This window comes from Anabrus simplex, chromosome 1, assembly GCF_040414725.1.
Source record: "Anabrus simplex isolate iqAnaSimp1 chromosome 1, ASM4041472v1, whole genome shotgun sequence".
NCBI classification, from domain to species: domain Eukaryota; kingdom Metazoa; phylum Arthropoda; class Insecta; order Orthoptera; family Tettigoniidae; genus Anabrus; species Anabrus simplex.
The window spans coordinates 1,557,075,809-1,557,100,267 of NC_090265.1; the positions used below are offsets into that span (position 1 = coordinate 1,557,075,809).

The following is a 24,459-nucleotide window of genomic DNA, read 5'->3' on the forward strand; positions in this document are numbered from 1 at the left end:
TTATTTACATAATTGTGTATGAACTTTATTTGGTATAATCATGATCATCGTATTTGTGAGGTTATGTCAGGAAACATCTGCTGTATATATATTATTATGAGTTTATTTAATGTAAGAACAAGTAATTAATAGTATATCATTTATTATTACCTGTATATATGATGTATAATCCACTGTAATATTGTGCAACGCACTGTAATAGTCTAGAACAACGCAATGTGCGACTCGAATTGTGTAGAAATTTCCTTACATTATAACTAGGCTATTAGGCACTCTAGAATTTATGAGAAAATATGTTGTGTAATATCCTTCTAGAAGCCTTGCCAGGCAACATATATAAAAAGACAGTCTTGATGGTGGAGTAGAGTTATTGTTTAATAGGAGTTGTTTTGATGAGACTTGTGTGGAAGTTGTATTAGCCATGTGGTTCAAGTCCAGTATGTGAATTGGTTTTGTTGGGTTGGTAGTTGACATGCATTTGCTGCAGTCTCTTATTATTCTTTCGTAGTAGTGTTTTGTTTCATGATAGCAGTTCATTAGTGTGTGTCTAAATAGAATTTGTGTAATAATTTGTAAATAAACAAGTGTACGCAACTGACAGCATTTTTTGTGCGTCTTTGGGAGTATATCACCCTGTCCCCATACTTTACCTTTATCTCCTTCACAATTTTGTCTGTAACAATTGTGAATAACAGTATAGTCCAGTTTCATTCCAAAACCATTCTTTCCTCCCCACATGTGTCTGGGCAATGCTGTATAATTTTTTGTACATTGCTTGCATACGCTCTATCATTTGTTTTCCAAATCCTTTCTGCTGCATTACTTTCTATACCTTTGCTCTCGGTACAATATCGTAAGCCTTTTCTAAATAAAGGAATGTCACCAATTAGTATATATCTGCTGAATTTCTAATACTTTTTAATTAGCTGCCTCGTACTGAAGCTACGCTCTAGTGTACAGTCGATCTTCAATTCCAAAAATCATATTGTTCTTCTTGTAATTGTCCTTCCATTTTTCTTCTCATTCTTGTTTCTAGTAACCTTTAAAATATTTTTGCTAGCTGAGGTATGAGTTTCATCACCCTTCTAGAACAATGGAATCAATCAATCGCATGCAGAATTTCACCCACAGCAGACCACGCTTCTTTGTACAGGAGGGTGGAAAATTCCCACTCTTTCCGAAATTTGCCATAACATTAGAAACAAGGGTTCTTTTTCTGGCACCAGCGAGTTGTGTGAAATGATTGGTTTTGCCTCCTTATAGAGTGCTCAAACAATTCACTTCAGACACCCACCCTCCCTGCCCTTTAAACATACACATCCCCATAGACAATTTTGTAAGTTTTCTTTTAATAATAACACCACACACTGTATAAGCAGCACAATTAAAGAAACAAGATAAGTCTTCAGCAAAGATGGTGTTTGGGAGGAACTTATATTCATTAATTCCAATTTGATGTGCATTACCTTCAGCCATCAGAAATTGCAAGAGAAAGGACTGCCCCTTCATGTTAGTGCTGGAATTGTTGAAGGTGGATGATCCTTAAGGAACCTAACAAGTCTAAGTTTTCTTGAAAAAAAGAAAAATATGTATAGACTATAAAGTGATGATGAGCGCAACTGGTGATGGGAACTTTAAGCCCACATTATCTAAAACAACTGAAAAGGTTACGGCCCCAATACAACCATCACACCACTTATGTACGCTCATGACTCAGACGCATTATGTGCACGTATTGCGTATGTAATGATAGGTGTAATCTTGATATGAAGCAAGCCTATTGCTGTCGTTTTGGAAAGTTGTCGTAAGACTTTAATCTCGATCATCGACACGATCGCCGCAGTTGTCCTGTCACTGATGTGAGATGCAAAGCTTGTGCCAGTCATTTGTAATGTCAACCCCAGGTATTTGAATGCGTTTACTTTGGTTAGTGCTTTGTTCTTGTACATGATCATGGTTGACGATGGAATTCTTCTGCCTTTTCTGAATATCATGTGTACAGTCTTCTTTGGACATGATATAGGCTTTTGGGCTCATGCCGTGTCAAGAAAATAAGGTAAAATTCTTTATGTTTCGCACAGAACTGTGGCCTGTGTTATCAGAAGAAAATCTCAACTGTCCACGAGAAAGGCTTCTTAAACAATGAGCTTTTGAATTTAGACGTAACAGAAGTGAAAATGGTACATTCATTCATCACCAAATGACTCCCTGGATGCGGTACAGCGCTAGCGTTCAAAGCGAAAGCTGACGGAACCCTCAGAATCAGTCTAGGAGAGTCACATAACATGTGTACGTAACATATGACATTGACAGGTGTATGACAGACACAAGCCTGGAATGGAACATCTGGCGATGAGGAACGTACGAATTTGGAAAAAACAGAGACGAAATAACAATAGTGAAGGGACAGGGAAGGGAACAACCTATGTAAATCCTTAATGGCTGACAACCAGGTATTACTTAATTGATAGCCAGTGTGTCTGTTGAAATTGTTAGGATTTCTACGTATTTCCACAGCTTCCCGTATAATCCTGGACCTGCAGCGTCTAGTGTGGGTAAGAGCTCGAGCATCTTGGAACATGACATCATGACCTGACGATAGAGTGTGCTCAACTACGGCTGGTTTGTCTGGCTGGTTGAGGCGAATATTACGTTCATGTTCCTTGATACGGGTACCAATGGACCGGCATGTTTGGCCGATGTATACCTTACCTCAAGTACAGGGAATTTCATATACCCCAGGATGTAAAAGTGGGGACAATTTGTCCTTGGTTTTACCCAGACTGTGAGCAATTTTAGTGGACATTTAGAATGTAAACTTTCTTGATATTACAACTGAATATAATTGGCATATGATTACAAAACCTAATTACGTTATTCAATAATTTGTTTACACCATTAAAAAATTCCTAAAAATAAAAAAGTGGTACCTGGGTCAAGTATCCCAAGTTCCCCCTATATTCCAGATCCCTGATATTCATCTTTATTTACATTAACTGTATTATGATTAAAAAAAGAAGTGTTATTTGTCCTAAATGCTATTTGTAGATCTCTTTTTTTTCAAGGAATTTGTAATTTGGTGAACTGCAGGATTAGTGTAGGTGAAAGTAGCATATTTTGATTCTTTTTAGTCTTCTCTGGAGTAAGATTAGTGGCCAGTTTAAATTTTACTTTGTTAATGATTCGATTGTCTCTATTTTGTTTTCATGTTCTTTCGTGAATTTTATGTGACTATCTACCTTGTTTAAGAATTCTAGAATTTTTGTACTATTATTTTTTCGGTGGTCTATTATCACGAACATGTGGTCTACATACCTCAACCAAAGGCACAGTCCTCTATTTGGTTTAATTTTAGATTCCTCCAAGTTATCCATATAGATATCAGCTAATATCCCCCATAGCCAAGCTTAATTGGTGATAGATGTTGTTATTGAAGGAGAAATAGTAGTTGTTCAATACAAATTTAAGTAATTTAATAAATTTGTCTATTTCTAATTTACTTAGATTGCTGTGTTTGGATACATTGGATTCAATTATTTTGACTGTTTCGTTAGTAGGTATGTTAGAGTACATGTTAGTGATATCAAAGGAAATAATTTTGTGATGGGGTTGCAGGTTGAACTTTTTTAATTTTTCACAGAATTCTATGAATTTTTTACTTAAGAAGTATTATTGAATCTTTGTTTTTTAGGAACTTGTGTATAAATTTTGATGTGTTATATGTGGGGCTATTCATGCTATTTACGATTGGTCGAATGGGTATGTTGTTTTTGTGTATGAGCTTTTGCCTTTGGTATTTTCGGGTTCATGTTTATCAGTTTCTGTTGTTCTTGTTCTTTTGAATAAAAAATTATAATTTTTAAGGATAGATTTTAAATTTCTTTGTATTCTGGAGTTGAGTCCTTGTTCACAACGGTATATGAATTGTCCGAGAAAAATTCTTAGATTGTCTTAATGTAGTCGTCTTTATTTACAAGAACTACTGTTTCGCTTTTATCTGTCTTAGTGACAATCACGTTATTAACTTTTATTTTGGTTTTTAAATTCTTCACTTGCTTTGATAGGCTCTGATTAGAATCTTTTTTCATTTCTTTTATTCAATTTGGGAGTTTCTTTTTTATTTCAAATTTAACATCGTTCTGTGTTCCTATCGGCAGTTTCCCTATATTAAATTCCGTTTCTGCTATTGTATTTGTTAGGTCTTCTGTTGTGTATGGGTTGGACCAATTAAACTTCGCTCCTTTGTTCAATATATTCATTTCTTGATCAGAAAATTTAGTGTTTGATAAATTATGTTGGGATTGTTGAATATTGGTGAAATTAGTTCTTTTTCTTTTTTGATTACATGTTTATTTGACCTATTATTTGTTTCTTTTAGTTGTTCTAGCTTGTTTACTAGCATATTTTTATTTTTTCTAAGATGTTGACAAGGTTCTTGTTAGTGTGCTGTTGGATGGAATTCCATTCTAGTGAGCAACATTTAAGTGTACCTTATACAGCTGCAAGTTTAATAGGGATTTTTTTCCTATATAATTCTTTTATTTCATTTTTTAGCCATATCTTATTGATTTTGTTTTGGATGTCATATGACCTTGGACTTGATATGTTACTTCTTTGAGTTGATCTCAAAAACTTAGGGAATTAGATGGTATTTCTGACATTCTTGTAGAATCTTTGGTAATTTTACTGACTTTGACCGTAAGATTTATATATTTATTTTACTTTCTGCCTGCTTGGCTAACATATTGCACAAGACCAATTTCATGTTTTTACCCGTACTGAACTTAGTACTAGTATTTACAATTCTTATTTTTATTATCCACTCAATTCAGTACATAAAATGTTCATTGTCTCTAAAGGGACATTATAATAGACATGTTTCGCTCACTGTATCAAGCATCTTCAGACATCTTTTATACGATTTTCTCAAGGCTGAGCCATACATTAAACCTTATGACCAAATGTGTCACCAGAGATCTTTTAGATGGTAACATCATATGACATAGAGCGTCGAATGAACTTTATTCCTCCCTTCAAAAATCCATATACCTCAGACAAATTTGAATGTGCAATCTTGGGATCCAGAGGCCGACATTCTACTATTGATCCTCTGAGGCAACTACTCTATCCCACAGAAGTGCAGGTGTAAAGAGGTTTCTTTCAATCAGGTTAAATTTTGACCAATAACAAAGCACCCATGTCAATACAAATGTTAAATGCAAGAATGAATACTTAAGATGCTTTAAAAAACCATAAAAACAAACTAGAAGTAATCTCAATCACAAGGAAACTACCAACAATGACAAAATCTGCTCATTCTTCCTACATTGCTTGTATAGAAAAGGAAAAAAAATTGTGCACCAAATAAACTTGAAGAAGAAAGTAACAAAACAGAAAAAGAAAGTGAATTAGAAAAGAAGAGATGCTAATTAAATATTGAAGAACTTAAAAAGATTTTAAGAGAGACAGAGACAGACAGAGTGTGACAAAACAGAAATTAGTGACAAGCTTTCTGAAGAAGCATAATTGAAGTTATTTATTACAATTTGCTTTAGGTCGTACCAACACAGCGAGAACTTACAGCGATGATGGGCTAGGAAAGGGTTGGTAGAAGTGGAAGGAAGCGACCATGGCATTTGCCTGGTGTGAGCATGAGAAACAACAGAAAACAATCTTCAGGGCTGCTGACAGTGGGGTTCAAACACACCATCTCCCAAATGGAAGGTGATACCTATGTGACCCAAAACCCCACAGCCACTTGCTCGGTAAAAAGGAAGCAGTGGAAACAAATGATCTTGAAAAGGCAAAAGTTGTTCGGGCAATGCTTCAAGGAATGGTAGATTTAAAATAAGAGGAAAAACTCTTACATAAGCAAGCAGAACATATGCAGAGTTACTTAGATAAGAAGTCTCATCTTTTTATAAACTTTTTCCAGGGAAAAAAAACCTCAGTGGTTGATTGTAAATGTTTAATATATAATAATACAGTGAAACCCATCACACTTTCGACACCCCTATAACTTGGACACCCCCTTTGATTGATCATATATTGAATGCACCATTTAATTTAATTTGTTATACATTTACAAGTTAAAAATCCTCTGAACATTGGACACCCGTCGACTCTGGACATTTGACAGCCATTAAACAACAGTTTGGACAGGTACAAAACTATTTTGTTTTCCTATTTTGTAATGGTTTAGTGCAAGCAATTTTAACATTGCCATTGGAAATGCTGCCTGTCCAAGAGCATTTAAAAACAATAATGTTAAGAAAGAGAATCTTCCTGTAATTTGGCTGATAAGTGAAACAATGCAGTCAAATGTACATGGTCCTTGATGTAAGTTGCTGGATCCATGGTGCTTGGATGGAAGTGTCTAAAAAAATAATTTTGAACTGTGTTAACTGAGGATTTGAGATGTCCATTGCAGTGAATTGCAGAACATTGGAGTTTTTAGTGATTTCGATAATGTGTTGGAAGACAAATAATAATTGGAGCTCGAGGCACAATCCCTAAATTTCTTGTCTCCGACTGTAACTCGAGCAGCTGATTCAGAAAGTGATGGAACCAACTAGAGGGAAGAATATTTTGGATGTGGTGCTGGTAAAACCAGATGAGCTCTATAGAGAAACCAAAGTAATAGATGGTATTAGTGATCACGAAGCTGTTTTTGTCGTAGTTAAAAATAAAGTGAAAGAAAGGAAGGTATTGAAATTAGGACTATTAGGCAGTACCATATGGCTGATAAAAAAAGCATGAGGTAGTTAAAGCAATAGTTGAGGAATGTGAAAATAGGTCTGTTCCTTTGAAGGTGGTAAGGATCCACTATATTATAACAGAGAAGTAAAAAGACTAAGGAGGTGCAGACTGGAAAGAAATAGAGTTAGAAATGGTTATGGAAGTAAGGAGAAATTGAAGGAACTTACTAGGAAATTTAATCTAGCAAAGAAGTCAGCTAAGGATAACATGATGGCAAGCATAACTGGTGGTCATACAAATTTTAGTGAAAAATGGAAGAGTATGTATAGGTATTTTGAGGCAGAAACAGGTTCAATGAAGGACATTCCAGGAATCATTAATGAACAAGGGGAGTGTGTATGCAAGGATCTTCAAAAGGCAGAAGTATTCATAATAATAATGTTATTTGTTTTACGTCCCACTAACTACTTTTTAAGGTCTTCGGAGACGCCGAGGTGCCAGAATTTAGTCCTGCAGGAGTTCTTTTATGTGCCAGTAAATCTACCGACACGGGGCTGTCGTATTTGAGCACCTTCAAATACCACTGGACTGAGCCAGGATCGAACCTGCCAAGTCGGGGTTAGAAGGCCAGCACCTTAACCGTCTGAGCCACTCAGCCCGACGCAGAAGTATTCAATCAGCAGTATGTGAAAATTGTTGGTTACAAGGATAATGTCCAGATAGAGGTGGTGATTAATACTAAAGAAGTATAAAAATTTACCTATGATAACAATGACATTTACAGTAAGATACAAAAGTTGAAAACTAGAAAAGCGGCTGGAATTGATACGATTTCTGGGGATATACTAAAGGCAATGGGTTGAGATAGTCTACCATATCTGAAGTACTTATGAACGGAGAGTTGCTATACTAGCCCCTGTGCATAAAGAAAAGGATGATAGACATAAAGCTGAAAATTACAGGCCAGTCACTTTGACATGCATTGCATGTAAGCTTTGGGATAGCATTCTTTCTGATTATATTAGACATGTTTGCAAAATTAATAACTGGTTTGACAGAAAGCAGTTTGGGTTAGGAAAGGTTATTCCACTGAAGCTCAACTTGTAGGATTCCAGCAAGACATAGCAGATATCCTGGATTCAGGAGGTCAAATGGACTGTATTGCGATTGACCTATCCAAGGCATTTGATAAGGTAGATTATGGGAGACTACTGGCAAAAATGAGTACAATTGGACTAGAAAAAAGAGTGACCACATGGGTGGCTATATTTCTGGAAAACAGAACTCAGAGAATTAGAGTAGACGAAGCTTTATCTGACCCCGTAATAATTAAGAGGGGAATTCCTCAAGGCAGTATTATTGGACCTTTATGTTTTCTTATATATATATATATATATATATATATATATAAATCAATGATATGTGTAAAGAAGTGGAATCAGAGATAAGGCTGTTTGCAGATGATGTTATTCTGTACAGAGTACTAAATAAGTTACAAGATTGTGAGCAACTGCAGCATAAACTCGATAATGTTGTGAGGTGGACAATAGGCAATGGTATGGTGATAAATGGGGTTAAAAGTCAGGTTGTGAGTTTCACAAATGTTACCTCTACTACAGTGGTAACACCAAACAAGGCACAAACACAGTTAAAAGGGGAAGGTAAGAGTACAATACACAATATAAGAAAACACTCGGAAAAACAGTAGCTAGCATTACGCGGATCTCCAACAAAACAAGTACGTAACTATCAGTAGGGCCAACTAGTGAACGACAAAACGGGAAGATGGAAGGGCTGGGAACCTACCAAAGGCATGGACATGGCTTAGATAGCGGATTCCGAAATGAATCACCGTGATCCTTAGTTTTTAAAAATATTATTTACAAGATAATTCTACAAATACATTCCAAGTTATGAGCTATAAGTTCAGTGATATACATAGTTTATTCGTAGCAGTGTAAATTCAAATTACAAATCAACTGTACATCTAGTTACCAATGCAGTAGTACAATGCAATTTACAGGTTATCCAAAATCTAGCGTACCTAAAGTGATACAGAACTATCAGAGGCAAACCCCAAGGGAAATACTATTAAACTACAATATACATATTTTAGTGAAACAAAACGGGAATGCCTCGGAAATGAACAGGTAAGTCCAGCAGAAAAACTAAGGCGTCATAAGTAACTAATTTGGTGAATCTAGGCGAGGTTAGGGCAGACTCCTGTATGAAAAGCAAATCGGAACATTACGGAAATTTTAGCAGGAACGGAATTCAAGAGTGCTTACCCGAGCAGAGTGCCATCCCCAAAGCCGGGGGACGTCAACCAGATAGGCTGCTCGCAGACAGATAAACCGAGACCGACAGAATTCAGGATACAGAATTCATTCGAACACTGCCTCGCTCACTATATATAGGAATTACTGGCCTTGGAGGCAACCAATCAGTGTGCACGTGTTCCCTATCACCACCTAGACTCACCAATCACAAACTTACTTTCGATCGCGAACTTTGACTAACATTCTAGAATACGCATGATCGAGAAAGTCGTATTTTTCCAGAATAGACAGAACACACTTTCTAGAATACATACCAACAAAGTAACACACCCTGTACAAAAGTTATGTAACTTTCTGGATCTTTCCAGGAACTATAGACAGAATTCTACTATTTTACAAACAAAGACTTCAAAAAAAACACATTCCACTCACATTACATATTTCACTTGTAACAACAAATAGGAAAAGTCCTCTCAGTTTTAATTACTGTGATAATGGGGTGAAAGTTCCTTTTGGGGGTCATTTTAAGTACCTAGGTGTTAATATAAGGAAAGATCTTCATTGGGACGATCACATAAATATGATTGTTAATAAAGGGTTCAGATCTCTACACATGGTTATGAGGGTGTTTAGGAGTTGTAGTAAGGATGTAAAGGAGAGGGCATATAAGTCTCTGGTAAGACCCCAACTAGAGTATGATTCCAGTGTATGTGACCCTCAACAGGATTACTTGATTCAAGAACTGGAAAAAATCCAAAGAAAAGCAGCTCAATTTGTTCTGGGTGATTTCTGACAAAAGAAATTACGAAAATGTTGCAAAGTTTGGGCTGGGAAGACTTGGGAGAAAGGAGACCAGCTGCTCAACTAAGTGGTTAAAAACTAGGTATGATCGGTGGAAAACGGTAAATAAAAATGTAAACAGAATGAGCACGTACAAAACTGGAAAAATAAAACACTGTGACTGATTTTTCGCTAAACAGTATAGTAAAACAGGCAAAATAAAACATGACAATACCGCATCCCTCTTTTTTTAAATGTTAGTAGGCATGAAATTAAGTGTACTGTACTGTGTATGAAACTCTTGCCCATGTCCTGGGTACCTGTCCTCACAGGGAGGTACTGAGAAATTAATTTAAGAAAAGGCTAGGAAAACAACAGACAGGTAATCTGCCACCTGGGCGACTGCCCTCAATGCAGATCAGTAGTGATTGATTGCTTGTCCTCTTGATATCTGCGGCGTTATCTTTTGAACAAATTGACAGCAGTGGATGCAGTGTTCCGCCAGAGTGAACGGTCCACAGCACATTCTTCCTATGTGTCTATATTTATACCAGTTGTCTTCATGATGTGTTTCAGCTGGTCCTTAAAACACTTAGAGGGGCTCCACGAGGTCTACTGCCAAAGCAAAGTTCACCATAAAGAATTTGGCGAGGAAGCCTGGTATTACTCATGCGGTGAACATGGCCTAAACATCTCAGCTGACGAGTGATGATTGTTGCCTCAATGCTATCTACCTGCGGTTGTTGAGAATTGCAGTGTTGGTCACATAATCCTCCCACTTAACAATCAAGATGTATCTCATTTTTTGTTGATAGAAGCACTCAAGCTTTTTGATATCACAGCAATAGTGTGTCCAAGTTTCACAGCCATACAGAAGCGTGGAAATGACAACAGCTTTGTACGCCATGAGTTTGGTACGCAGTTTTAGGTCGTAATTCGTGAAGACTCTGCATTAACCGTCCGAATGCTACATGAACAGCCCCAATTATTTTATGAACATCCAAGATATGAAAAGTGATCAATCTGCTCCTGTGTTGTGTTTAAGATGGAGATAACGAACTCAGGAAGAGTTAATCCTGGGGCAGGTTGTGCAAGTACCTTTGTTTTTTCACATTATTGGCAAGACCAAAGCGATCACATGCAGTTTTAAAGCAGTTGACTGACTGTTGTAGTTCTGCAGGTGTTAAAGCAAGAGATGCGTTGTCATCGGCATACTGCAGTTCTGTCACCCGGGCAATAACCAGAGTATGTCTTTGTGAGCGAAATCTTGCCAGATTGAAAATGCCTCCATCAAAACTAAATTTAATCTCCCTGCCTAAGTTGTTTGCAGATGATTCATGCAGCACGGCAGCCATGTACAGTACAACGAGTATAGGAGCAAGCACACAGCCTTGTATCAACTCATGAGTGACTGGGCACAAATCTGATACTGAGTTACCATGAAGAACCTGTCCAGACATGCAATCATAAAGAGCTTGAACCAATTCCCCATAACATTCAGGACATCCAAAATGTCTCACTATTTTCCACATAGCAGATCTTGGTACTGAATCAACGGCCTTTTCAAGATCATAGAAAACTAAATACAATCATGACATCGCTATCGCAATATGAGGTTTAATAACTATACTCCACAATCCTCTATACAACATTTGAAGAACCATGCATCATGCTACTTTCCAAGTTTATTCCTGAGCCTTGTGATTGTTATTTCTATCTGGCCCACTAGCAAACTCACCAATAACTTAGAAGACAAAATATTATGTAGTCGACATACTTTGTCCTTGTGGCAGCCTCCTCACGAGGGAAGTTGTATAAATCAAACTCAAAGATCCATTGCTTTTATTATGTACACATTAGTTCAGGGCTTTTCCCTTCCTGCACTGTGAGTGTACTTTTGAATTACTGTACACCCACCATGTAGATTGGATACATTTTTAACGAACCATAGGTGTCCAACTTAGAGCGGTTTCACTGTATTACAGTCATTTTTTATCACTGTTTTATGGTAGTAGTGTAGTAAGTAATTCCAATTTTTTAAAATTAAGACAAGTGAGTGGATCAAATGGTTAAAAGGGGTGATGTGGAGGCCGTTTTATTAAAATAATTGGAATGTCATATTATGAACCGTTCCAGAAAAAATAACAATGTAATGGTTAATTGTTAACTGTTCAGTTATTTTACACAATTTTTATAATATTATAGTGATTTGTTGTAGCTGTATTACAGTAGTAGTAAGTATTTGATTTTTTTTTTAAAAAGGACAAGTAGGTGGATTAAATGGATAAAAGTGGTGATGTGGAAGACGTTTTATTTAAAAAAATGCAATGTATGCCTTTTGGTTTGATTTTTTAAAGTTACATTTTCAATTTTTTTACTTTCTACCACTGTGTGGTAGCCCTGTATTGAACTCTTGCATAAAAAGAGAAGTGCTTAACTTGGCATGAATGTGACCATCATGGCTATGACAGGTGGTAAAATCTTTGAATAATATAGAACAAGATATCACTACATACTTACTTCCCTGTGCAAGTTCCCTCTACTTCAGTGTAGAGCTTTTGTTTCACAGTTTCCAGCAACTGTGGGCCAAAGTAACGAGGATGAAGTAGTATTTCATGTTCCAAAGATATCTTAAAGAGAAGTTAAAAAATAATTAATACAAGATAAACATAAGGAAAAAACAAACAGTAAAATTTACCAGTCTACTGTATAAAATTGTGTCTTACCAGTTCCTTTACTCACTTATAAAAGCTGGTAAATAGTTATCAAATGTAAGCCAAAGAACAGTAGAATGGCATGTATTAAGTTTTAGAATCCACTGGTAATAGGCAAATAGACTAAGCCTCACTCAACTGGGGAAGAATTGTGAAAATGACGATCATAACAAAGATGACAACAATAAACATTATTGTCCAGAGTCAGGTTTAATGAACAAAAGACTTTATTCTTATGCATTAGATTTACACATAGTACAATAGTTACCTCAGTGGGCCAGAGAAAGTATGTCTGACCCACAATCTCAATTTTCAAGTTTGTTCACAGCAAGGTACAACTGATTTTAATATCTCCGAAAACTGTAGAAGCAGTTAGTGGGACATAAAAACCAATAACATTTACACCATTATTACAAAATCTTAGCCTCCGTGGCTTAGGCGGTAGCCTCTCACCACTGGATACCGTGCTGGAAAAAGCGGAGGTGGGACAGGTTTTTCTCCGGGTACTCCTGTTTTCCCTGTCATCTTTTATTCCAGCAACACTCTCCATTAACATTTCATTTCATCTGTGAGTCATTTATCATTGCCCCAGAGAAGTGCGACAGGCTTCGGCAGCTGGCACATATCCTATCCTCGCCGCTAGATGGGGGCTTCATTCATTCCATTCCTGACCCAGTCGAATGACTGGAAACAGGCTGGGGATTTTCATTACAAAATCTTGTCACTCCATGTCATCACTTTTCATCCCCATTACATGGAGAGTCTGCTCACACTTGGTGGATGTGGCCAGCATTCTGAACCATATAGGACTACTGGGCAAATCAAGAACTTGTGTACTTTCACTTTCCGGTGGTTAGGTTCTTTTTTATCAGATTAGCACTTCGGAGACTTGGCACCATTTCAGTTACGCAGCATTAACTATGCTTAGGTGTCTAGAAATGACTCTCCATCTTAAGTGATAAGTGAATCAAGGTATTTAAATTTTGCAGCCTTGACAAGATGATGACCTTCTATGCTGATACAATCAGTTTGTATGCCTCATTGTAAATATTCAGTTTTGTCGATGTTCTATCATAAGCCATTCTCACATAGACAGTCTTTCCAGCTTAAAGTGCTATCTTCTAAAGTTTGACATGTTCGATTAGCAAGAAACACTAATCAGATTATAAGACTATCCACGAGTGAGGTGTCTGGATATCAGCTGTCACTGTATCCATGCACTAGATGAAAAGAATGCTAATCCTTGACGGACTCCAACATACTTAACATTTTGCAGTAAAAGATCTGGGCACTGTATAACTGTGATGTTTTTCAGTCTGTCATAACTAATTTAGGATAAATAAAATTAGAAAATTATCTGAAGAAGAAAACATTTGATAACAGATTACACCTGCTACCAGAACATCATGTTCACAAAGTACTTTCCGAACGAGCTTCTATGGTACCCTGTCAAAAGTCTTCTTGAGAGCAAGGAATGCTAGATGTTTCTCAATAAACAGACGGACGGCAGGAATTGCACCAGCTGTGCCGAGCCCCTTTAAAGAATCCACACTGGTTTTGGGAAACCTGTACAATGCTGTGTAAGCAACTGTCAAAGAAATGATCATTATGTGGTACAGCAGCCAGATTGGCTGATAGTTGTAGCATTCGCCTTCCAAATGGGGGAGGCTGTACTGGTCTCCCAGACAGAGGCAGAAAATAAGCAGTCCTCAACAAAGATACGACTGAAGAAGAGACTGAAGAGAGGATTATGGCTCCTCATTATCCAAGTATCTTCCACACTTCAGATATGTGATAGCAAGCTTGCTTTACAGTATCAGTAGCCTGAAGGTAAGCTAGTCAAAGTGTACAAAAACTAATACAGTGAGTTTGCAGCTGCAATCAACAGCATTCTGTAAGAAGACAGAGGGGAATTCCTGAAGGCAGTATTATTGGACCTTTATGTTTTCTTATATATATAATACAATGATATGAGTAAAGAAGTGGAATCAGAGATAAGGCTTCTATGGATGATTTTATTCTGTATAGAGTAATAAATAAGTTACAAGATTCAAAGCTTCAAGGCTTACAACCTTGATAGTTAAAAACCCGTTACCTTTTAGGTACCGGTAACCACTATTACGACTCTCGTAATACTCGAAACATGGAGACAAAGAATATTCAGAAATGTACCCCAGGTGGTAAACAATCCAACCCCACACAGTCTGGGGCAAGCAGGTCATCGGATTCTGGGGAACCTTCACCTTCATGCTTCCCACTTCTATCTAATTCTGCTAAATGACAATAAAGAGAAACATCGAGTACTTTGCTACGGTACATCATCATCATCATCATCATCATCATTTCCCTTTATCCAGCTGTAGCCGGGTAGGGGCAAATATGGTTCCTCTCCACTGTCTTCGGTCTTTCCACCACTCCTCCTCCAACACTGTGTCCCAGTCCAGGTTTCTTTCTATAATGCTGCGTTGGATGGTATCCTTCCATCTCAATCGTGGTCGTCCACAGCCTCTCCTTCCTTGGATTTGCATTTCCATCACCTGTTTTGGCATTCTTTCGTCGCTCATTCGCTTTATGTGCCCAAACCATCTTAGTCGGTATTAATTCCCTACTGAAGGTAGGTAAGCTCAAACAAACGCTTGATGGTGCTGGAAAAGTACAAGGTTATGATAGCAGTGCTACAAGAGACTCGGTTTACCGACGAGGATACAATAGAGTCCGGAGTGTACAGAATCTACAAGGGAAAACCTGGTGAAAGAGTTATCAAGACACTTCCACAATTTGGTACTGGGTTTGCGGTACACCACAAGATGGTTGACCATATTTTAGATTTCACTTCACCTAACGGAAGGACCTCCTTGTTATCCTTCAGGTCTCGTAATAGAGCATACACAATCGTAAATTTCCACTCACCCACGAATGACACAAACCGTTCAAACCTGGAAAATGTAGAACAATGCTGGGCCACCTTAGAAGAAACTCTAGATAAGATCCCTTCCCACCATTCCATCATACTCATGGGAGACTTCAATGCACAAGTCGGTAAGGAGTGGAAGTACCGGAAGATAGTAGGCCATTATCCAGCCCTTAAGAGAACAAACAGAAATGGAGAACGTCTCATTGAACTCTGTGACAAGTACAACTTCGTCCTGAAATCAACAGCCTTCAAACGTCTACCTAGAAAGGCCAAAACCTGGAGGAGTCCAAATCCTATGCTTGGTGAATTCCAGTTAGACCAGTTATAGCACGGCAACATCATATTGACATACAGAACGTCAAGGTATTACGAGGAGCCAACATAGATTCTGATCACTACCTTTCACTTGTCAAGATTAATATGCAACCCTTTAGAAAAACACCAACTCTCCAAAGTAGTCGTAAGATACCCAGGTTCAACACTCTACAACTGCACTATGAGGATTGTGATTTTCAGGATACCCTCAGGAAGAATACAGAGAAAGAAGGATGGCCTGCCTTACAAAAGGCCTTGCTAGACGATGCTCAAGAAACTATCCCTGCCTCATCAACCAAAAACAAACACCCATGGTGGAGTTCAAAGTGTGATGAGGTTATAGAAGAAAGGTGTAAAGCCTGGACTAGGTGGAACCAACATAAAATTGAAGCCAATTATGAAGCCTTCCTCATGCAAAGAAAACCTACAGCTAACACCATCCGCAGTGCCAAGAGAAATTACCTCAGGAGCCTAATGCAACAGGCTGAAAATAATTTTCAGAGAAACAACTCAAGAGACCTGTACAAAGGACTTAAGAAGCAAACAACCCAGTACACAGCTCCTACCCTCATCCTCCACGGGCTAGATGGAAAACTTCAACTGAACAATAAAGACTGCACCAAAACTCTTGCAGATTATTTTAAGAAGCTACTAAACACAGAGGAACCTAAAGAAAAGCTTATTTTCCATGAGCCTTCACACAGGAACCCTGATTCTCAACCACCTATGAGAGAAGAGATAAAGAACATCATCGCTGGTCTGAAGAACAACAAGGCTTGAGGTGAAGACGGCATAGTTGCCGAGATGTGGAAACATGCAGATGACCAGTCTTTGCAGAGCATCCATCAAATCATAAAGGACATATGGACAACAGAGTCCCTACCTGAAGGATGGACGTCTGCCGTGATTCATCCCCTCCACAAGAAGGGAAGTAAGACAGACCTCAAAAATTATAGAGGTATTTCCTTGTTACAAATTACCTACAAGATCCTCTCTGTAGCCCTGCTCAATAGAGTCACCACACAGCTAGACTCACAGTTAGGTGAATACCAAGCTGGTTTCCGTAAGACTAGATCTTGTCCAGAACAGATACACAATCTTAAGAGAGTTCTCAATTACAAAAGCTGAGGTGGACATCCCTGGGTGGTGGTCCTAGTAGATTTTCAGAAAGCTTATGACTCTGTGGACAGACACCCTTTTCTCCATACTATGGGAACTTGGTCTGGATGGGAAGATGGGATTGGTTCAAGCCACTCTGAGGAACATGACGTCCAAGGTCAGGTTCAGAGGTGAACTATCTGAAAGCTTTCCAATCAGAACAGGAGTTAGACAGGGTGATGGTCTCTCCTGCATTCTCTTCAACTGTGTCCTGGAAAAGATCATTAGAGAATGGAGAACGATGCTACCACCGGGAGCTGGACTGAAGCTTGGGTACAAGACAGGCAACCTCATGGTCCCGTGCCTAGCCTTTGCCGATGACCTCATTCTACTGGCAAACAATATAGAGGAGGCTACCTACAACTTACAGAGTCTTTATTGTGTAGCAGTTAAGACTGGTCTGAAAATCAGCATCCAGAAGACTGAATTTATGACCAATATCAAGGAGGCCCCTTCTACAATTCCTCTCACAGACGCTACCATACGAAAAGTACCTGCAGTTGAGTACTTGGGAGAATGGATCTCTGCGAATCAGAGCGAGAACCCAGCCATAGATGCCAGATGTACCAAGTTTGAAAGGGCTTATCACTCGTGTCGTATCTATTCATCTAAGTGCCTCTCCAAGAACCTCAGACACTACAACTCGGTTGTCAAACCATCTGTTCTGTATGCTTCTGAGTGCCCTGAAATGGCTAGGAAGGGCCCACTCAGAAAGCTGGAGTTAAAAGAGAGGAAGATCCTGAGGAGGATATTAGGACCAATCAGAGAGGAAGGAGGCACTTACAGAATCTGCCCTAATGATGAACTGTATGAACACCAGGAGGACATCGTCACGTCTATAAGGGAAAGGCGCCTGACCTTTTATATGGACACTTGGCCCGCCTGGATTCCAAAAGACTCACCAACAGGATATTCACAGTAAAAGGAAGAGGCAAGGCTTCTAAGAACAAATGGATCGCGTTAGTTAACTCAGATATGGAACAACTAGATATCCCACTGGGACAAACTCATGACCGACTACTGTTCCGTCAAGCCATCCAACACAAGAGTTTCCCCAACGTCCCTTACAAGTAAGAAGACTACAGAAACTAAGTGGACCGAGGAGAGAAAGCTGGCTCATAGTCAGCAAATGAAGGAGTATTGGAAGAAGAAGAAAGCAACAACTTTACCCAAGAGTAGATACGAGCCCTGTGGTCCTCAGTAGGCCTAAACGACAAAGAAGAAGTTACAAGATTGTGAGCAACTGCAAAATGACCTTGATAATGTTGTGAGATGGACAGCAGGCAATTGTATGGTGATAAATGGGGTTAAAAGTCAGGTTGTGAATTTCACAAATAGGAAAAGTTCTCTCAGTTTTAATTACTGTGTTGATGGGGGTGAAAGTTTCTTATGGGGATCACTATAAGTACCTAGGTGTAATATAAGGAAAGATCTTCCTTGGGTTTATCACATAAATGGGATTATAAACAAAGGGTACAGATCTCTGACATAGTTATAAGGGTGTTTAGGGGTTGTAGTAATGATGAGAGGGCATACGAGTCTCTGATACGGCCCCCAAATAGAGTATGGTTCCAATGTATGGGACCCTTACCAGGATTACTCTATCCGAGAACTGGAAAAAATCCAAAGAAAAGCAGATCAATTTGTTCCGGGTGATTTCCGACAAAAGAGTAGTGTTACAAAAATGTTGCAAAGTTTGGGCTGGGAAGACTTGGGAGAAAGAAGATGAGCTGCTCGACTAAGTGATATGTTCCAGCTAACTCATTCCTGGTTGTCAGCGTTTTGCCCCCTGTGTGCTAAGTTAGGCTCATCAGTTGGTAAAAAACATCTTACCAAGACGCATGGCTACTGCATACCGTGGAGGCCACTGCATAGGCTACATGGAGCCACCAGCAGTGCCAATGCACACTGTGAGAATTTGTCCCATTACCAAAATTGATGCCTGCCTGGCCATCAGATGATAAATATGTTGATTCCCATAGGGAACATGAAATACTTGTCCCGAATGAGTACATTTATAATACCAATATAAATGGTCCGTTATTGGACATTATAAATTTTCCAGCTAACTCATTCCTGGTTGCTAGCTTTTCACCCCAGTGTGTTAAGTTGGGCTCATCAGTTGGTAAATAGCACACCTACCAAGACACATGGCCAGTGCATACCATGGAGGCCACTGTATAGGCTACTTGGAGCTACCGGCAGTGCCATTGCACTATGAAAGAATTTGTCTCATTACCAAATTTGATGCCCGCCTGGCCATCAGATGATATAGATGTTGATTCCCATAGGGAACCTGAAATATTTCTTCTGAACGAGTAAATTTATAATACCAATATAAATGGTCCGTTATTGGACATTATAAATTTTCCAGCTAACTCATTCCTGGTTGCTAGCTTTTCACCCCAGTGTGTTAAGTTGGGCTCATCAGTTGGTAAATAGCACACCTACCAAGACACATGGCCAGTGCATACCATGGAGGCCACTGCATAGGCTACTTGGAGCTACCGGCAGTGCCAATGCACTATGAAAGAATTTGTCTCATTACCAAAAATTGATGCCTGCCTGGCCATCAGATGATATAGATGTTGATTCCCATAGGGAACCTGAAACATTTCTTCTGAACGAGTAAATTTATAATACCAATATAAATGGTCCGTTATTGGACATTATAAATTTTCCAGCTAACTCATTCCTGGTTGCTAGCTTTTCACCCCAGTGTGTTAAGTTGGCCTCATCAGTTGGTAAATAGCACACCTACCAAGACACATGGCCAGTGCATACCATGGAGGCCACTGCATAGGCTACTTGGAGCTACCGGCAGTGCCAATGCACTATGAAAGAATTTGTCTCATTACCAAATTTGATGCCTGCCTGGCCATCAGATGATATAGATGTTGATTCCCATAGGGAACCTGAAATATTTCTTCTGAACGAGTAAATTTATAATACCAATATAAATGGTCCGTTATTGGACATTATAAATTTTCGAGCTAACACATTCCTGGTGTGTCTCCCTTCAATCCAAATTTCAAAAATACCTCAACACTCTTGAACTCTGGCTTAATACCTGGCACCTCTCCGTTAATTCTCATAACCCAATTCATGATTTTCCGCTCCAAATGTTGCACAACCCATAAAGTCCATTTAATCATGTATAATACCCCTCTCCTCGAAACTAACCAACTAACATACCTCGGCATCAAATTTCAAAATAACCTTAAATGGAACCTTCATCTTTCCTCCATCCACCATAAGGCTGTTACCAATTCCACACCCTTCACTGGACATACCCGGGGACTCAAACCCCCACAAACCATAAACATCTATAAATCCTTCATTTGCCCCGTCATCACCTATGCTTGCTTGACCTGGATCGATACTCACCCCTTAGACTAATGAAAACTACTTAAATATAACAGACATGCACTACATATAGCTTACCAACTTGAACTCGACGCTCTTTCCGCTAATTTTCATCGCTTTTACACCTTTCCTAATATCCTCACACATATCCATTCCCTCTGCTACAAATACCTTACTACTGGCATTCGTAATCATAATCCCCTTATTGAAGAAGTTCTGCCACTTTCCGCTCTCACTACGGCTATTTTCCAAGACACTCCGTACCCCTCAGCATTCATACCTTTTCCCCGCACCGACTTCTTAGCTTCCACCTACCCCTCCCCCTCACTGCATCATCCCACCTTACATTTATTATTTCATATGTAATAGACTTACTATGATCCTGGTTGCGGTGGAATATTGCCTTCTCCATCAGCATGCCGTAATGGCACCACCAGTGCCATGTGTGAAATGATAGTGCAATCAGTGCAGTGTTTCTACTCAGGCTTCTTTTCTCTGTTCTTCGTTACATCCAGTGTATTATATGTTTCCTTCTCATTGCCTATTGCATATTTATTTTGATTCTATCTCTGTTATTGTATCTTGTCTTATTTGCTGTTTTATTCTAGTGCCAAAGAAGAGACACAAAAGACATTCGTATTTTGTGATTTAGTGTATATTTAATCTTGTTATTTTACTGTGCCAAAGCAGTGGCACGAAAGACATTTATTTATTTTTGCACTCCATTCTGTGTATTTCTTTGCGTCATTTTATTAAGGCCAAGACGAGGCACAAAACATGCCTATTTTATGATCCATTGTATCTATTTAATTTCATTGTGCCCAGAAGTGGCACGAAAGATATTCATTTAATTTTGTGATCTATTCTGTAACTTTGAGTCATTTTATCAAGCCACAGAAGATCTATTATGTATTCTTAATTTAGTTCTTTCATTCTGCCAAAGAAGTGGCACGAACAACATTCTTTTGTGATCTCTCATATATATATATATATATTTATTTATTTATTTGAGTACTTTCATTCTGCCTAAGAAGTGGCACAAAGACTTACTTCGGACTTAATTCCTTCTCGTTTTTATAAACGTGCCACACAAGAGGCACCACTCTTGCCTTCTGTGTACATTATTCCTTTGTATATACGTATTTACTCCAATGTATCTATCTTTGAACAATAAACGGGGTCTAGCAGGGGGAGACTATGGCAAGTGTGATGTGGGCGTGCTCTGTGGGCTCACTTGGGGGTTGCAGTGATCTCTGCGCCAGAATACCTATACAGTATATCCCATTCTCCTTACGTATGTACAAACATACTCCTCTGCATATTTAATTTGTGTTATATTGCTCCGATCAAAAAGGCTGAGGAGCTGCTCGTTCGGCTGATGGCCCACCTACACCTTATGGTGTAGGAATTGAAATAACTACTTGCTTCCACGGTATGCACTAGCCATGCGTCTTGGTAGGTGGGCTATTTTACCAACTGATGAGCCCAACTTAGCATACTAGGGCGAAACGCTGGCAACCAGGAATGAGTTAGCTGGAAAATTTATAATTGGTATTATATTGGTATTATAAGTGGTATGTTTCGAGCTGTCAGTGAAGAGTCGGCGTGGAATGACATTAGTAGACAAATAAGTTTGAGTGGTGTCGTTAAAAGTAGGAAAGCTCACAATATGAAGATAAAGTTGGAATTCAAGAGGACAAATTGGGACAAATATTCATTTATAGGAAGGGGAGTTAAGAGACTGGAATAACTTACCAAGGGATATGCTCAACAATAAATTTCCAATTTCTTTGAAACAATTCAAGAGGAGGCTAGGAAAACAACAGATAGGGAATCTGCCGCCTGGGCGACTGCCCTAAATGCAGATCAGTAGTGACTGATTGTTGTTGTGTTTACAGACAAATTAGCCTTACATACGTCCATTTTCACATCATCTGAGCTGTATGAGAGAGAAAGCTGGTAGGCTCGGGTTATCTTAAGATACATTGCAAGAAATAAGACATGAAAGTAGAGAGGAGGAGGTGAAAATAGATAGAAACAATGCCTGTTAAGTATTTGTAATGGAGAAGTAAAGACTAAGTTAGAACTGAAGATGCTGGAGGAAGATGTGCACAAGAATAAGCTTTAGTATTGGACCCATGTGAGTAAAGGGACAAGGGCAACGGACTTGGCCATGGAGTGTTGAAGCAGGACACAACCTAGGACAGGAATGACGAACCTATGACACGAATTCTGTGGCACGTCGGACAACATACTACATATTTTAATGTTTCTAACATATAATTAGGAGGTAAAAAATCTAACAACAAAGCGTATTTTAACATTTCACTTCAATAAGGAAGTATGTCGATTAATTTTATGGCCATATTTTGTACACATTTTATTAGGTTAAAGCAAAAATATACTGGTACCTTATTCTTAAAATTTACCTGTTTTTAAAGTGTAATTTTCAATCATGAAACATTCAATCGAATGGATTTATATGTTATGCAATCTAATACCTAATTGAAGTCAAATGAGGAATTTCATGATGACTTTAAAGAAAAATAACCGATGGCACACTAGACAGTAAAAATAATACACAAGACCTTAACTGACACTGTAGTCAGCAAAGGTTTGCCATCCCTGACCTAGGAGATGACATTTAGGTTTACTGTTTGATGACCGGGCGAGTTGGCCGTGTGGTTAGGAGCGCGCAGCTGTGAGCTCGCATCCGGGAGATAGTGGGTTCGAACCCCACTGTTGGCAGCCCTGAAGATGATCTTCCATGGTTGCCCATTTTCACACCAGGCAAATGCTGGGGCTGTACCTTAATTAAGGCCACGGCCGCTTCCTTCCCATTCCTAGGCCTTTCCTGTCCCATCGTCGCCATAAGACCTATCTGTGTCGGTGCGACGTAAAGCAACTAGAAAAAAAACTGTTTGATTTCAAAGGAGAACACAGTATGGACTGCAAATAAGAGGATTTACGACTGCCTATAGGTAAACAGCCAACAATCGGCTTCTTTACCCGTACCACAGGATATCACGGTGACAAAAAATATTCAAACTCACTATTGACATGAGTACCTATTCAATTAATCCACGCAGCTGGTTATAACATGAAAGACCTTTATGTCATTACCATCAAATAATAAATGAGGTATTTTTGTTATAGAATAACCTTCTACATTCTTGCCTGTTCATTGCAGCATGTTCCTAAATTTCTTTGGAAGCCAAACAGATCTTCTTGCAGTTCAGCTACAAATATTATTTTCCTTTGTAAATAAACAAACAAACAAACAAACAAACAAACAAACAAACAAACAAACAAACAAACAAACAAACAAACAAACAAACAAACAAATAAATAAATAATAATGCAGTAGTGTTGACCTTTGTCAGCTCCTGCATTATTAAGAATAAGGATAATGTTATTTTAAAAATTATATGTCATGATGATGGATATGGTGTTTCACGTGAACTGTTATAATTCTTGTTACAACTCTTTCAGGTTAGGTGGTACATGGTGTTTGTCCCAACAATTTCCTCTTCATAGTCAGACAACGCATCACACTACCAACCACCACAGAAACATGCAATAGTGAATACATCCCTCCACAAAGGGTTGGTGTCAGGAAGGGCATCCGGCCATAAAACAGGACCAAATCCACATCTGCAACACAATTCACACCGGCAACCCCACAGGTGTGGGAAAAGCAGAAAAAGAAAGTTACTGTCTGTTGCCAAATGCACAGAGCTCATTGTGCCTTCTGAGAGATATTTTGCATTATTTTGTACGCCTATGTGCCTCCGTGGCTCAGGCGGCAGCGTGCCGGCCTCTCACTGCTGGATACCGTGATTCAAATCCTGGTCACTCCATGTGAGATTTGTGCTGGACAAAGCAGACATGGGACAGGTTTTTTCTCCATTTAATCTGTCGGTCATTTTAAGAATAAATTGACAAGATACTTAGAGCATGTTACCGCCCTGAAATATAACAGATTTTCGGGCATGGGACAGCACATGGGTGTAGTGTTGGCTACTGAATGCATGATTCGAAGCAGTGTATCGATTCACTCAAGTGTCCGAGTGAATCGATTCACAGGGACAGTGAGCTTACGGCACACGATTCAGCTTACTCCCAGCAGACAGTGCTGAGTGGCGCACTCACGGCTTAGTAGCGGGACACTGGACGTTGACGGGGAGCCGAGCTTCTACTGCAGCGAGACAGTGAATCATGGCACACCGAAAGA

General features: G+C 38.9%; 1 protein-coding gene across 1 annotated transcript in view; it reads right to left on the reverse strand.

Moving 5' to 3' along the window:
• The window catches only part of Polr2G (DNA-directed RNA polymerase II subunit Rpb7), a 113,978-nt gene that overhangs the window by 83,307 nt on the left and 6,212 nt on the right, over positions 1-24,459 (reverse strand). Inside the window, exon 2 of the mRNA XM_067153305.2 lies at positions 12,279-12,388. Within this exon, the coding sequence (XP_067009406.1) occupies positions 12,279-12,388 (110 nt within the window). The remainder of the gene's footprint in view (positions 1-12,278; positions 12,389-24,459) is intronic.